Source organism: Silurus meridionalis, chromosome 11 (genome assembly GCF_014805685.1).
Source record: "Silurus meridionalis isolate SWU-2019-XX chromosome 11, ASM1480568v1, whole genome shotgun sequence".
NCBI lineage: Eukaryota > Metazoa > Chordata > Actinopteri > Siluriformes > Siluridae > Silurus > Silurus meridionalis.
The window spans coordinates 9,032,673-9,048,133 of record NC_060894.1 but is presented as its reverse complement, the minus strand read 5'-3'; the positions used below and the strand labels follow the sequence as shown (position 1 = coordinate 9,048,133).

The 15,461-nt window shown below is 36.0% G+C and overlaps 1 protein-coding gene across 4 annotated transcripts; it reads left to right on the top strand.

Annotated features, from left to right (window-relative positions):
• Nucleotides 1–5,138: 5,138 nt before the first annotated feature.
• On the top strand, nucleotides 5,139–13,590 carry smad4a (SMAD family member 4a). 4 transcript variants are annotated; one of them, XM_046861771.1, is made up of 13 exons: nucleotides 5,139–5,191; nucleotides 5,315–5,443; nucleotides 6,580–6,919; nucleotides 7,828–8,002; nucleotides 8,093–8,122; nucleotides 8,320–8,529; nucleotides 9,234–9,356; nucleotides 9,594–9,701; nucleotides 9,786–9,836; nucleotides 10,434–10,617; nucleotides 11,035–11,203; nucleotides 11,456–11,594; nucleotides 11,916–13,590. In XM_046861771.1, the coding sequence occupies exons 3-13, from the start codon at nucleotides 6,680–6,682 to the stop codon at nucleotides 12,125–12,127; spliced, it is 1,641 nt and encodes a 546-aa protein (XP_046717727.1). In that variant the 5' UTR covers nucleotides 5,139–5,191; nucleotides 5,315–5,443; nucleotides 6,580–6,679; the 3' UTR covers nucleotides 12,128–13,590. The 4 variants fall into 4 exon arrangements, with proteins under 4 accessions (XP_046717727.1, XP_046717729.1, XP_046717730.1 ...); XM_046861773.1 differs by having other exon boundaries at nucleotides 5,161–5,443; nucleotides 7,828–7,996; XM_046861772.1 differs by lacking the exon at nucleotides 5,315–5,443 and having other exon boundaries at nucleotides 5,171–5,191.
• Nucleotides 13,591–15,461: the final 1,871 nt, after the last annotated feature.

Sequence of the window (15,461 nt, the reverse complement as noted above, 5' to 3'; positions counted from 1 at the left end):
AATATTCTATGCTAATATGCAATACCCAGTATAATACTAATACTAGTACTAATACGCAATGTTTTATCAAAACAACAAATAAAGTCTGGTATCAGATGTTTCTGTGGGAAAATCTAATATAAGCAGCTTATTTATTCTGGCTGAGTTTATTGTACTCAGCAGTGTGACTCCAACAAACTCACAAAAAACCTGACATAATATATAAGCGTTAATATCTAATTTGCTAAATTACCATGATTCTGCAATTAGATCAATTCAGTTGCAGTCTTATATTTATATCTGGTCATATAAAAAACATTTCAACAGTTGTTCGAAAACATTTGAGGTCATTTGTTAGCTGGCTCAACTAACTCTTTTACAAGTTTGCATTAAGTGCAGTTTTATTAATATAATTTCTTACAGTTATAATTTTGCAGTTAAATAGATATGACTTATATTAGACAGATATTTATCAGGCATTTTTAAATATTGACTACTGAATACAAAGGACTGTGTTTGCTGTAAAATGCTAAAATCTGATTGGTCAGTTGTTAATTCATTTTCTATAACAACAACAAATGATAGATTTATTATTATAAATATATCAATATATATTATTATAAATTATAGATTTATTTCTGCATATTACAACCCCAATTCCAAAGAAGTTGATATGCTGAGTAAAATGTGAAAAACAGAACGCAATGATTTGTAGGGCTGTAACAACTAATCAATAAAATTTATAATAATCTATAATGAAATTCGTCGTCAACGAATGCCGTTATTGATTAGTTGGGCTGCTCAAGTTTTGGGTTAGCGTGACGGCAAGGGAACACAGCCACTTGCGAAATGACGCAGAGTACAGGTCAACCAGCAGCAGGAAAAAGTATGCATCCCAAGTCATCCAAGACATGAGAGCCTTTTATATTAAACTCAACAACACTTTGACCTGCGTGTTACGCAAAGCGGAGCTTGTGTGGGATGAAAGTACCACAGTGATGCACAAGCATGTGAAAAGAAAACACACTGGTGTCACAGATTAAAGCGAAACATCAGCATGGTAAGCAAAAATTTTACATCCTCATCATGTGAAAATAGTACAGTTTAATGAAGTGCTATTGTATAAACTGTTTGTTTGCTAACTTTGGGAAAGTCGCACTGGATCTTTTCTCAGCTCGCTCACGACCTGATGTGATGATTTAATTAAAATTAAACAAACACTAAATCTAACAGCAGCAGTAAACGAGTACATTTTTAGTCACTGTTGTCGTTTTAGTGAATGTTTATGCATTTGTACTCCAATGCATATTTTTTTCTTTTTTTTAATTAAACTTGTTATCTTGCTGCTTTTCTCTGTTCCATGCTCTTTTTATAGCATTTGTATACTACAACAGTAACTTATCTGTTTAAATGATGTACTGTGTCTAGAGTCTAGATTTTAAAAGCATGCATCTCTAATGGCATTAGCGTTTATCAGGGCCTATGGAATGGGCAACTTGCACATCTGAAAAGCACCATAAATGCTGAAAGGTATACACGTTTTAGAAACATTTAGAAACATCTGCTTCCATCCATACAACATTTAGCAAGACAATGCTAAACCGCAATGCTAATACTGTATCTATTACAACTGCATGGCTTTGTAGTAGAAGAGTCTAGATGCTGAACTGACCTGCTTGCAGTCCAGACCTTTCACCGATTGAAATGTTGAAATCATGAAATGAAAAATATGACAAAGAAGAGCCGGGACCGTTGAACAACAGTTCTTTAAAATACAAATTGGACAACTCTCCTCTCCCAAAAACTTCAGCAACTGGTCTCCTCACTTGCCAGACATATATAGATTGTTGTTAAATAAAAGAGGGGATGCTATGAGATGGTTAATCATGACCCGTCAACTTTTTCGAGACGTGTTACAGGTATCAAATAAAAATACAAAATTTCCCTAAAATGGTGCATTTCCCCAGTTTAAACATTGTTTATGTTTTCTATGTTCTATTGTGAATAAAATATGGGTTTATGAGATTTGCAAATCATTGCATTATGTTTTTATTATTTTAATTTTACACAGCATCTACATTTTTTTTTGTTAATGGGGTTGTTGTCTTATTAATCACAAGAGATTTAAAAAAAATTTAAAAAAATAAAATAAAAAAAATGGATATACTACTATAATAAGTGATAAAAGTAAAATAGAATTAAAAAAATGTTTTTATTGAAAATAAATGAAAATAGATGTTTCTTAACATTAAAAGAAAAAACAATGTTATTCATTAATAAATGAAATAAATAAAATAAATTGTTATTTTTGCGGCATCTTGAACAAAGCACTTGGATGTAATAGGGGAATAATCAACTTCAGGGTGGTGACAGTCATCAAAGCTTTATATTTACGCACATAATATAATGTTGTTTATTATCAATTTGTTTAATCTATTCCAATTTTAAAGTAATAAAAGATTGAGATATGCTCCTGAGTACTATTATCTCCTCATAACAGGACAAAATTAGTGTTGCTGTCACAAAGAGTGAACTTGCAAGACGTTCAAGTTTGTGATTGTTCTTCTGATTGATTGGCCATAATCTACCCTGACCTGTCCATAGTCACGAAGTGTCACATGCCGTGCGAGCCTCTGCCACATGCCACACTCTCTTCCATACGACTGTGATAAGAAGGTGTCAGAGCTGGGAAGCTTGCACGCCATCACTCAAGATGACGACCTCAATCCAAGTTGGGTCCAGCTAGGGCATAGAGTCGCTGGATTCCAGTGTGCTTTTCACTCGTGTTCACACCTTTGGCCACTTCCTTGCCATAAATCCCTATCTCTGTCCTCCAGTGAGTGACTCCATCGCCATCATGCCATTTAATAAGCCTGAGAAGGTTGATATAAAGTTCTGATCTGTTTCCTTTGATCGTGTGTATCTCTATTCAAGTTTTATTAATTGATTATGCATATAAGCCAGGTTTGCCAGGTCTGCAATGTCTAAAATATCTTTTTTAATAGCAAACAAAGGACATACAACCTTTTAAGGCCATCCACTTTTTAAGGCCTTTCAGTGATTTGGCAGTACTTTTTTTTTCAAGGACATTAAACATCTCATACTTAATGTTAAATTAAACGCTCAATCTGGTTGGTTACAAGTTGGTTTTGAAAGCTCGATCTATTAAATATATTTTTTTCAGTTTAGTTAATTTTAATCTTAGCTTACATAGAGCATCTGCTGTACAAGTCCATGTGAATGAGCTGCTGCCATAGAAACATGGACGTATTCACACAAGAACGTTAAATATAAACCTGTGTGCAACCTGGCAACCAGAACCACTGTCTGAAAGTTAAACGACTCTTGGGTAATAATGAGTTTTTAATAAAAACTATTCTTCCAAACACCTGTGTATTTTTATTATGCTCAGCACTTTCTTTAGGGTTTTTGCAGTTTGCTACTTGTGATTTTAATCACTTCAAATACGTGTAGACAATAATTTCCTTAAAAAAACTCTTTTTTAAGCCTATGCAGCCTTATGAACCTCATACACTTAGTAAACTTGGTCTGTAATAAATGCTGGGTCTTATTTTTGTTTTTAAAAAGATCACAATGCCATCTGGGTAATTTATCTTGAGGTCTTATCATTGAGCATGTTCACTTGATCCCTAGCTTAAAGAAAAATCCTTCACTGTAAGGTACAGGTTTTTTTTTTTTTATCAAATGTAGTAAGTGGAATGTAACAAAGGTATGTTAAAAACAGTATTTGACAAAAAAGATTTGAAAAATATCCCCCGAAAATATGTTTTTTTAAGAAATCTCAGTAAAAGTTAGATGCTTGACCGTGCTTAACGGGTTTTATTCTGCTAGATATTTCTTTAATGATAAAAAATGCTGCCCAAATTCATCGCGCTTGAGTTAATATGTACAGGTAGATAGAAAACCATGATTCAATTCAAGTTATCTATTAATATTATTGCCCCAAAATTTTTTATGAAAAATTTAGAAATAATCAGGATTGAATTTATAGCAATAACTACTAATATTAATACTTGTTAAACCTTTACAGTTAGTTTAGATGCTGCTGTTCCAACACTTTCTTAAAATGTATACATACCATTTCTGGAAATCAAATTAAAATGTAATAAATACATTATTCTTCAGCATAATGTTCCTGCAGTACCAAAATGACAAGGTTAAAATAACATGTTAAGGCTTAAATATATTATGTACTTTTACAGCATTATTTCATTTATGAGTTTTTAACACTTTGGGTTAAGGTCTAAGTTTTGGAGTGATGATTGGATGTTCACATACTTTTGGCCATATAGTGTATGTTATTTAATGATTGTTTTTGACACTGTTCCATGGTTCATTCTTTTATATTCCTCTCCTGATTGGTATCTTTTAACAATTTATTCATGCAGTTTCTTTCACAACTCTTTGTGGCACATGGCTCTTACTGGAATTAAAACCTGAAGCTAATACTACAGCAAGAGCTGAATTTTCAACAGCTGTTTTTAATCAGAATCATTTTAACTGATGTCAGGTGTATGGCATTTACCTAAAGACATAATTGTGACATAAAATGTGACTGGTTAGAGTTAGAGTTAGTGGGGAAGTTAGTGCCCCTATTATAAAAGGGTTGGCAGATTTATGCAATAAGGGTGTAGGCTTTTGTTTAATTAAATATATTCCCACTTGTTACATATTTGTTTTTATCTGGATTTCTTTTTTTTGGAAAATAACTTAAAAGTTGTAACAATTATTTGTTATTTTTGCTTTTAAATTAAACAAACCTGCATTTTCTTAAGGGTGCGTAGACTTTTTTATGTCCACTGTATTTAGTTTTGGAATAAATTTAAGTGACTGGTCATTATTATTATTATTATTATTATTATTATTATTATTATTATTATTAATAATAATAATAAATGTATTGTTTATTATTATTATTATTATTATTATTATTATTATTATTATTATTATTATTAAATTAAGTAAAAATAATCACAGACACCTTGATGGCTGAGAACCCACTGTGAGAACCAGAGTTCTAGACATCAGGAAGAAGGAAAGTTTCCTGTACTTATACGCTATTACACGCGCGCCCTCTAGTGGCCTGCGAATTTATGACGAATCGGCCGTTTTATGCGCATGCGCAATTCGCCATATTGATACGGAAAATCAAAGCAGCTGCTGGGCGTAAGATGGTGCACGAGCTCTGAAGGTCGCGCGTTTATTTTTTTTGTACATTATCCGGTTTGGTTTTTCATGAAATTCTGTTGTTTATTTTCGCGTATTTTGGGTATCTACTTTGCCTAAATGTAGGACGTGTGATATTTTTTTTTAGACTACACTTTCCCCATCTCTGGATTTACATTCAGCCGGAGAGAGTGGAGGTATCCATCTTAGCTTCGTTTAGCTTAGCTAGCTAGCTAGCTGGCTAACTCGTTACTCACTTCAGCAGCGAATTATCAAGGTATGGTTACGGATTTAAACGCTGAGAAACAGCATGTTTTCATGACAAGGTTTAAGAAATAATTACTTTGGAATGTCTAAAACTAAATATTTGCGCCCCAACAACGTAATGCAATGCATTAAAAGTTTGTGAAAGTTTGCTAATTGATGCTAGCTACAACTGTTGTACGCATTAGCTTTGTAGGCGGCTAGCAGCGAGTGGGTGGTAACTGAAATTACCACCGTTACACAGCATTGAATCTGTACTAGAATGTTATTTTATTATTATTATTACTATTATTTATTATTATTATTACTACTACTAGTAGTAGGGCAGTTTATTATGAGAATACACAAGAATGAACGTCCCAACTACGGCAAGTTAGCTACATCATCATCATTCTGGCTGAACGTTGTTTTATTTATTTCCCTCCGAGCAAATAATCACACGAATTGAGCTACACTGAGATGTAATCGCTTAGATAGAATCATTTGCGAGTGAAAATGTTATGGTATTGAAACAGAATCTAAAAATATCACGTCTCCCAGCAATGCTATGGAGAGAAATGGACAGGCGAAAGAACTAAATTGACGCTTCATCAGTGACTGTGCTGCTGTAAACATCGTCATGTTCATAACTCCAAGTGCTCCAAGCCAAGTGAATGATAAATCGAAGTATATAATATGTATATAAAATATGATGTGGTAAAGAAAGTAAATGATACAATAGATGATAAAGTAACGGTAGATACAAAAGATACAATCCATTGAACAGAATTCAGTTTTCCAGGGTCCTCATGCCTTGTTGAATTATCAGGGTAGGATCACTTTCCAAGCAGAAATTCCAAGTTTATGTGGGATTTCTTTGTGTGTGGGTGAACATAGGAATGGTGCATAAATCAGACTGCAACGCTGAGGGGAATTTTTATAAGCCCAAATGTAATATCATTCTGAGTTTGATCAAAAAAAAAAAAGTAAATGCACAACAATTGAAAATATTTATTATGTAAGTTATCCAGATTAGATTTCCATTTTCCCTGTACTATTAATGATAAAGCAAATCACTAGTACATTTTTATAGTTTTAGGTATGTTTTGTATTGTGTTTTTTGCCTAATTTGCTCTTCGGTGATCTGATTAAATCACATTTCTATTTTAGGTGGAGAATTGAATGGACGCACCAGACCTGTTGGTGGTTTTCTGTCTGTGATCACCTGGTGAGACCTTAGTGAAGAAGCTCTGAGCCGAGCAGGGTCAGGATGTCAATCACCAACACCCCGACCAGCAACGATGCCTGCCTGAGCATCGTGCACAGCTTGATGTGCCACAGGCAGGGTGGCGAGAGCGAGACTTTCGCCAAACGAGCCATTGAGAGCCTGGTGAAAAAGCTGAAAGAGAAGAAGGATGAGCTTGACTCACTCATCACGGCTATCACTACCAACGGCGCTCATCCCAGTAAGTGTGTGACCATCCAGCGCACTCTGGACGGCCGGCTTCAGGTGAGCTGAACTGCATTATGACAAACATTAGACAGGTTGATTGAAGAAAAGAAAAAGTGTTTCCTCCCATTGTTTGTTTTTTGAATACAGAAGCATTTAGCCAATCCCTAAACTAGAAGAGGCTTTTACTGAATTGCTTTACTGATGACCGGACTAGGAGTATGAGAGTGCACAGTATATTGTTGTGAAATTCATGGAATTTTCTATACCCCAACATTTTTCAATGCTGAATATATTTATTAAAGAATAACCCTTAATGCTTTTTAAATAGTTACATTTATTTTGGAACATCCTTACTGCAAGTTAGATACCATTATTATATTTTATAGAATTATATTTTTATCAACGGTCTTAAATAAGCATAATAAAAATGTAAACAGAAAAAAAAACTTGGGCCTAAAGACTTTCCTTTAGAGGAAAATATGTAGTAAAATCTTTACTTCTCATTGTTAAACACTGGCGATTTCCTTCAAAATGTTTAATAATTCATTTAAAATTGTATTTCTGTGAAGCATTTACCATAGGCACCTCTGTGAATGCATTGCTGTCAGTGTTATAGAAAGTTAAACAAACAACTGTAAATAAATAATGATAGTCTACATATTAAATTGAACAGACAAGAGAAAGACAAGTCATTGGGTCAGTATTTTGCTAAACATGTAAATGTAATAAAGTCTAGTTTCTTTAATTGAACAATTTCCTTCGTCATGCAGCTGAATAGCTGTTGTCCACAAATATTGTAATAAACAGAAAATCACCATGTACATTTATTGTACTGTAAATTGTCACTCAAGTCAGCGCATACAATAATTCATGCTGCTTGTAATTTTATACCCATGTTTAGCCTGTTCCCCTGCTGCTTCTAGTTTTGGTTTACCGGCTCAAGTGTCTTCTCTATTGTCTTTAAGGTGGCCGGACGTAAAGGTTTCCCTCACGTGATCTACGCCCGCCTGTGGCGGTGGCCCGATCTCCACAAGAATGAGTTGAAGCACGTCAAATACTGTCAGTTTGCTTTCGACCTGAAGTGTGACAGCGTCTGCGTGAACCCTTACCACTACGAAAGGGTGGTTTCACCAGGTATAGGTCAGTCAGAGATTTAGTTTTATCTGTGCTGTGGTTTGTTGTCTCTTCTATACATATGTTAAGCTCATGCTATTTGTTTTACTTCCAAAGACCTGTCTGGACTGACGCTGACTGGTTCAGGTGAGTCACATGTTTGTCTTTTGATATACATTTGTTTTAATCTATGAATTTGTTTCGTTTGGGGTTAAAAGTTTGTTGTTCCGTGTGCAGTGCATAATAAAATTTAACAAGGTGAAGATGTTTTTTCGCCAAAGATTTTAAATCACAGAGCCTCGTTATTAAAAGCTGTGTTAACTATACATGTCTACATATTTCAGGTTCCTCTGGCCTCATGGTCAAAGACGAGTATGAATATGATTGCTCATCATCCATACCCAGTTCTGAGGGCCACATCCAGACCATCCAGCACCCTCCTACGAGACCAATGCCAGAGCCGGCCTTCAGCAGTCCTGCCCTACTCCCTCCTGCTGAAGGTAGCAGCTCAGCCTCCACCTCTGCCTTCTCCAGTATCCCAGTGGGATCCTCAAGTAAGGCATTTGCATTCTTTCTTTTGGATCAGGAGTACACAGTATATAAAGTGGTTCTGATTTGTGGGTGGGAAGGATAGAAAGATGACTCTTTCCTCTTACTCATGGAATTAGAGCAGTGCTGGCTAATTGTGAGTGTCTGTGAGATGATCACTTCCAGCTACTGTGTAAAGTGAGCATGTGGTAGATTTAATTACAAACTACAGTCGGGTAGTATTTTGGGTGTTTATCTTGTCTGTCAACCTAATGATTTATGTTGAGCTTTATTTGGGAAAAAATAAATTATTTTGAAGTGTTATATTATAAATATTTAGGTATTGAAAACACCTGTGTGTATCTATAGTATTAAAAACAATCTGTCTCTATGATCACATGTAAGTAATTGTATATTTGTAATAATTCTGTTAAGAAATCTGTTTCCGAGGTCAAATTGCAGGACATAGGATTGAGAAGGTGTTTAATTTAAATGTCACAAGCACTCCTGGACTGTCATTTTGGCTCAAGGTCATGCTAAAAAGCTTTCTCTTTGGGATGGGTGATGTTCTTGGTCATGTTTTGCAGATATGTGTTCAAGTTTTGTTTGTATATGGCTCTGAATGTATTGTTTTCTACTAAGCTAATCACTTTATTGTGACTAATTGCTAATACTGGGACCTGTGTGCTGAACTATATTGAATATTTAAAATCCCACTCTCTTTCCTCAGCTCAGCCCAGTATTCTCTCAGGGAGCCGTAGCAACGAGGGGCTGCTACATATTGCCTCTGGGACAGGGCAGGGGACTCAGCAGAATGGTTTTCCCCCTGGCAACTCTTCCACTTACCATCACAGTAAGCTTCTTCCTGATCGGAAAGCTTTTCAGCATCTCCTTTATTGCTACTTCCTGTAGCAGTGTCCATGGTTTACTCTCCCCAGTGTTGAGCACAATGGAAAGCTGCTTTTTTTAATTTATTTTTATTTTTTTTATTCAGCTTTCCTTTTGCCGTGGTAACTCTTTCAGCTGAGAACACGTTGGAGAAAATATTGCTTATAACTTGTTTTTTTTTCCCCCCACGTATGCTCTTCAGATGCAACCTCCACTTGGACACGAAGCAGCACTTTTACTCCTAGTGTGCCTCCTCAACAAAATGGCCATATACAACATCATCCACCCATGCACCATCCAGGACACTATTGTAAGTTCAAATCTTTAATAGTGCTCTAGTGCATGGCCAGGTCAGCCCTGTTTATCTGATCTTTGTTTGTTTTGTTTCTTTAAGGGCCTGTACACAATGAAATAGCATTTCAGCCACCTATTTCAAATCACCCAGGTAAGCGCTTCTGTTTTTGCTGTTCATAAAATTCCATTCATAGCAATATTATATAATCTGGCTTTATTAAGTAATCTATTCTTTCCACTCAAGAATTTGAACAATCACACATCAGTCTAGATTTATGGGTTATTTAGGAGTCTTCTAGACAACTTTAGTAAACACTGTTAAAATCATAATTTAAATTAAAAAAATGTGGACACTCAGTACAAATATATTAGACTCAATGACATTCTAACAGCCCTGATGGAAATACAGCTAGGGTTTATCATGACTGATGACCATAATACTGTTTTTAATGTAGCAAGTTGTCAAACTGTTGGGAAAAGCTATAGAAATCAATAATATTGCTAAAATCAGACTGCTTAAAGAATACATTTATAATCATATTATTGCACTCTGATTTGGTATTAAATAGTAAGTGCATGGAGTCGAGTCCTTGTTTAATATGAACATTTTCATTTATACAAGTTATTGAATTATCTGTAGTATACTTATAGTCTTAAATGTATATCCCTAAATAAAATTTAAAACTACTAGAACGAGAAGCCAAATGTCTTTTATTTATAATTTTTTTTTGCTTATTTTTTTACCCAGCTCCTGACTACTGGTGTTCCATTGCCTACTTTGAGATGGATGTACAGGTTGGTGAGACTTTTAAGGTTCCCTCAAACTGCCCCATTGTGACTGTGGATGGCTATGTGGACCCATCAGGTGGAGATCGTTTTTGTCTGGGCCAGCTAAGCAACGTGCACAGAACTGAGGCAATAGAAAGAGCAAGGTTGGAACACTGTTTGAATTTCAGTTCCAAATCACACATCATATATCCTCTGTTTTGCACAGTTTTGTTGATGTTTTGGTTATTTGATTTGTATGTATTTTTTTGTACTGTCTGTCTTGAAACTTGAGCTAGATTTTCAGATAAACCATTGCAACCTTTTGAATCAGTAGGATTAGAACTGTTCAGATATTCACAATATTCATTTTAGTGTGACCAAACCTGACAAAAAAATGTAATAACGAAAAGAGGTGTGGCTTGGATTATGCCATCTTTCTGTTTCAGTACCAGTCACACGTTTGCTTCAAATAATGTTTCTTGATGAAAAAAGTTATTCCCTGTAAATAATAAACAGAGCTGTACATTTTGACTAGAGCAGGATGTAACAGTAGGGTTTAACACAAATGCATTGCTTCCCAGGCTGCATATTGGTAAGGGCGTTCAGCTGGAATGTAAAGGTGAGGGTGATGTATGGGTGCGATGCCTCAGTGACCACGCCGTCTTCGTGCAGAGCTACTACTTAGATCGAGAGGCTGGCCGTGCACCTGGAGACGCCGTGCATAAGATCTACCCAAGTGCATACATCAAGGTGAGACTGATTTAATCTCTGAAGCGCTATACACAATAAACTGGTATCCTGTTTGTTGGGAACTACTGGTGTGAAAGAATTGCTGATTTCGTATTAACTTCTTAGTTTGTTAGTTGAGTAATGTTCGTCTTATCAAAAATCTTGTCAAAATTTCCATGAAGATTTCCCTTATTAATTGAGTTTATATATGGTTTTAAACATTGCCAGTTGGATCATGATTTATACCGCTGCTTTATTGTTGCTGTGATGCAGGTGTTTGACCTGCGTCAGTGCCACCGGCAGATGCAGCAGCAGGCAGCTACAGCTCAGGCAGCAGCTGCAGCTCAGGCAGCAGCAGTGGCTGGAAACATCCCTGGACCGGGATCTGTGGGTGGCATTGCCCCAGCGATTAGTAAGTAATGGATTCGGTTTAAAGTTTTTTTTAAACAGACCTATAAAAATGCTGAGTTTCTATAAACCACTTTTGTTCAGATCAGTTAAAGCCAGTGCTTTCACACACATTTCAAGAATCAAAATGTAATTATTAAGCATTTTTCCACAATCCATTTATCCCTGCATACTAATGTACTTGCTTTGTATCTCACATGTATTTTGTTTTGTTTAAAATGGAAGTGCACACTTATACCATTTCTAATTGTAAGGAAATTAGAATCAGTATTATTTACCACATTCATGTTGTTACTGTTGATATCTGTGTTGTATTTTGCTGTAGGTCTGTCCGCTGCTGCTGGAATTGGGGTAGATGATCTGCGCAGGCTGTGCATCCTGCGCATGAGCTTCGTGAAAGGCTGGGGTCCTGATTACCCAAGGCAAAGCATTAAGGAGACGCCATGCTGGATTGAGATCCACCTGCACCGGGCTCTGCAGCTGCTAGACGAGGTGCTGCACACCATGCCCATAGCTGACCCACAGCCGCTGGACTGAACACAACATCTCTCTCTCTCTCTCTCTCTCTCTCTCTCTCTCTCCTGGTTAGAGCCAGGCGCTGATCTGAGTGAGGTTTTGTTTTTCCACAATCAGGTAACTAATGCCGATGAACTGTGCGACAGTGTGGATGAGTTCAAAGCTGACCTTCAGCCTCTTGTTAAACAAAAGGCGAGATCAAGGATGTTGACGCAACAAAAATTTGACATTGTAATAATAGGGTAATAACAATGGACTGATGCGCCATGATTGAACACCTTTTTGTTGCTGGTGTAAAAGCTGTATTGACAAACGAGGAATCAAATTGTGAGCACTATGTGAGAAAACTGTTTACGCTTTTATGTGCAGATATTATTAACCCAGGAAGTGCATAATGGACATAATTACTTCTTTATATAGACTAAAGTTGTTTTTCCAAAACTGATGGATGTAGTTTTCACAGTCTGAAACCCATAAAGATGTTCAGGGACATTTTATGCATGTCTGCGCTACCAAAAACTAATCACTGCTTTACAGGGGAATGTTTAACGAATTACATTTATGCCATTTTGGTCCATGACGTTATCGACCTGTGTATTAATAGAGTGCAGGAATTAAGCCTTTCAGATTAACTTTAAAACCACTTCCCTTCCTCCACAAGACCAACCTTTTCTGTTAAAAGCATGTCTGCTTCCAAATTCATGATTTAGAAAGGAAAAGGGACTGAATTCTGAGTAGCCTTATATCAGCAGGGATTTAACTTTTTGCTAGAAATTTTTAAGCAGAAATCTAAAATTAACAAACTAGCCCAATTACTGTAATGAGTAGCAATTTTGAAAAATATTTACAGTTCCACAGCTAACTACTGTTTCAAAAATGTAGCCATTAATTAGATTATTAATTCTTGTTTCTTATTCCTTTTGAAAGGCAGTAAAGCAATTGAAACTAGTTTCTCCTAATAATTTTATACAGCATGTAACACTTTATACTACAGGTAAAGAGTTAGGAAACTTGAGGGTAAGTGATAAACACACACGTTGCAATATACAGCAGGGCCACTTTAGAGTTTAGCTTTGAATGGCCACAATTTTTTCATTATTCATTAATAGAGCACTTTATTGAGGTTTTTTTTTTTTTTGGTTGGTTGGTTTTTTTCCCCCCTTCCTAAGTTTCTACTTTAACATTTAGCACAACCATGCTATATCCATCTGTGACACATTTAACATATTGTTGAGAAATTTTAAACTACCATTTGGGTTCACTTACACCTTGAGTACACAATGTTGGCAGATCTTTTAAAAATGAATTCCTATAATGATGTGCTTTGTATGTATAATTGCATGTGGAAAGGGCTTTTGGTGATTTTCACTTCAAGCAAACTTGGAATTGAAATAAGCCTCAAGATACCTCTCTCTCTCTCTCTCTCTCTCTCACACCAAACTTATCATTTTGTACCTTATTAAATTGCTCTACTTCCCCATGAATTAATCTCATCGATGTGTTAATTAGAATGAAATAGATTCTATGTGCCCAGGAAGCCATACGAAATGATAGAACAGAGATTAATATCAGTTTTACTTAAAGCGTTTGTATATACTTGAGGGCTCCTTTGCTTGAAGTACAAACTGAGTGTAGACAATCCTGTTGGCATGGCCTGTCTTAATGATCTTACCTAGAATGTTTTTTTTTTTTTTGTTGCAATTGTTTTTACAATATACAGTGGTGTGAAAAAGTTTCCCTTCCTGATTTCTTATTTTTTTTGTTATTTGCATGTTTGTCACACTTCAATGTTTCAAATCATCATACTAATTTAAATATTAGTAAAAGATTACACAAGTGAAGTCAACATGCAGTTTTTATTGAAGGTTTTTATTATTGAGGGAAAACAAAATCCAAAACTACATGGGCTTGTGTGAAAGTGTTTTCTCAACTGCAATATAGCGTTTGTGATAACTTGCAGTGAGTCTGTTACAGCGCTGTGGAGAAATTTTGGTTCACTCGTCTATGCAGAATTGTTGTAATTCAGCCACATTGGAGGGTTTTCGAGCATAAATCACCTTTTTAAGGTCGGGCCACAGCATCTCAATAGGATTCAGGACTTTGACTACTCCAAAGTTTTCATTTTGTTTTTCTCCAGCAATTTAGAGGTGGACTTGCTGGTGTGTTTTGGATCATTGTCCTGCTGCAGAACCCAAGTTCGCTTCAGCTTGAGGTCACAAACAGATGGCCGGACATTCTACTTCAGGATTTTTTGGTAAACAGCAGAACTCATGGTTCCATTTATCACAGCAAGTCTTCCAGGTCCTGAAACAGCAAACCATATTTCACCATATTTGACTGTTGGTATGATGTTCTTTTTCTGAAATGTGGTGTTATTTACATCAGATGTAATGGGACACACTTTTGTCTCGACAGTCCACAGAGTATTTTCCCGAAAGTCTTGGGGATCATCAAGATGTTTTCTGGCAAAACTGAAGCCTTTGTTATTTTTTTTTTTTTAGCGGTTTTGGTATTGGAACTCTGCCATGCAGGCCATTTTTCGCAGTCTCTTTCTTATGATTGAGTCATGAACACTGACCGTAACTGAGGCAAGTGAGGCCTGCAGTTTTTTGGATGATGTTGTGGGGTCTTTTGTGACCTTTTGGATGAGTCGTCGCTGTGCTCTTGGGGTAATGACAAGTGACAAGTTTTGGTCTTGGTCAGCCGGGCCAATCCTGGGAAGGTTCTCCACTGTTCCATGTTTTTGCCATTCGTGAATAATGGCTCTCACTGTGGTGCGCTGGAGTCCCAAAGCTTTAGAAATGAACCTTTTCCAAACTGATGAATCTCAATTACTTTCTCAGTTGTTTTGGAATTTCTTTGGATCTCAGCATGACGTCTAGCTTTTGAGGATCTTTTGGTCTACTTTGTCAGGCCAGGAAGGGGGCAAACACTTTTTCACACCACTGTATGTCCTATTGATAATTTGTATTGAAGAGAATTGCATTTTCCGTAGAACACTTTCAGGTAGATAATCGATTTTCAGTTAACAAATAATTAAAACTAGGAAATTCTGCTGCCTTGTGTTTTTTTTGTCATTCATACACATGCTCATGACAGTTTGAGTGGTTTCACTTAATCTTAATCTTTGTATAGCATGAATGTGTATAAAGTACATTTTATTTAACATTGGTGATGACATTATTACAGTGTCTGTGTAAAATTTATTGCCATTTTTTCCCTGTTATCAGGCCAAACATCTGTTCATTAATCAAACTCCTATTCAAGAATGGAACCAATTTAATGCCCATTTATGAAGTATGCCAATCAGGTGGCATGCCGTGTATTAGTTAATGTTCAGCAATAACTGAATCTC

What these genes read in the sequence shown, in the direction of transcription:
- smad4a (XM_046861771.1), top strand. Translation starts at nt 6,680, where the DNA reads ATGTCAATCACCAACACCCCGACCAGCAACGATGCCTGCCTGAGCATC. An exon ending in GGTGGTTTCACCAGGTATAG is followed by an intron (nt 8,003 to 8,092) that starts GTCAGTCAGAGA and finishes TTACTTCCAAAG; the next exon opens with ACCTGTCTGGACTGACGCTG. An exon ending in TATCCCAGTGGGATCCTCAA is followed by an intron (nt 8,530 to 9,233) that starts GTAAGGCATTTG and finishes CTCTTTCCTCAG; the next exon opens with CTCAGCCCAGTATTCTCTCA.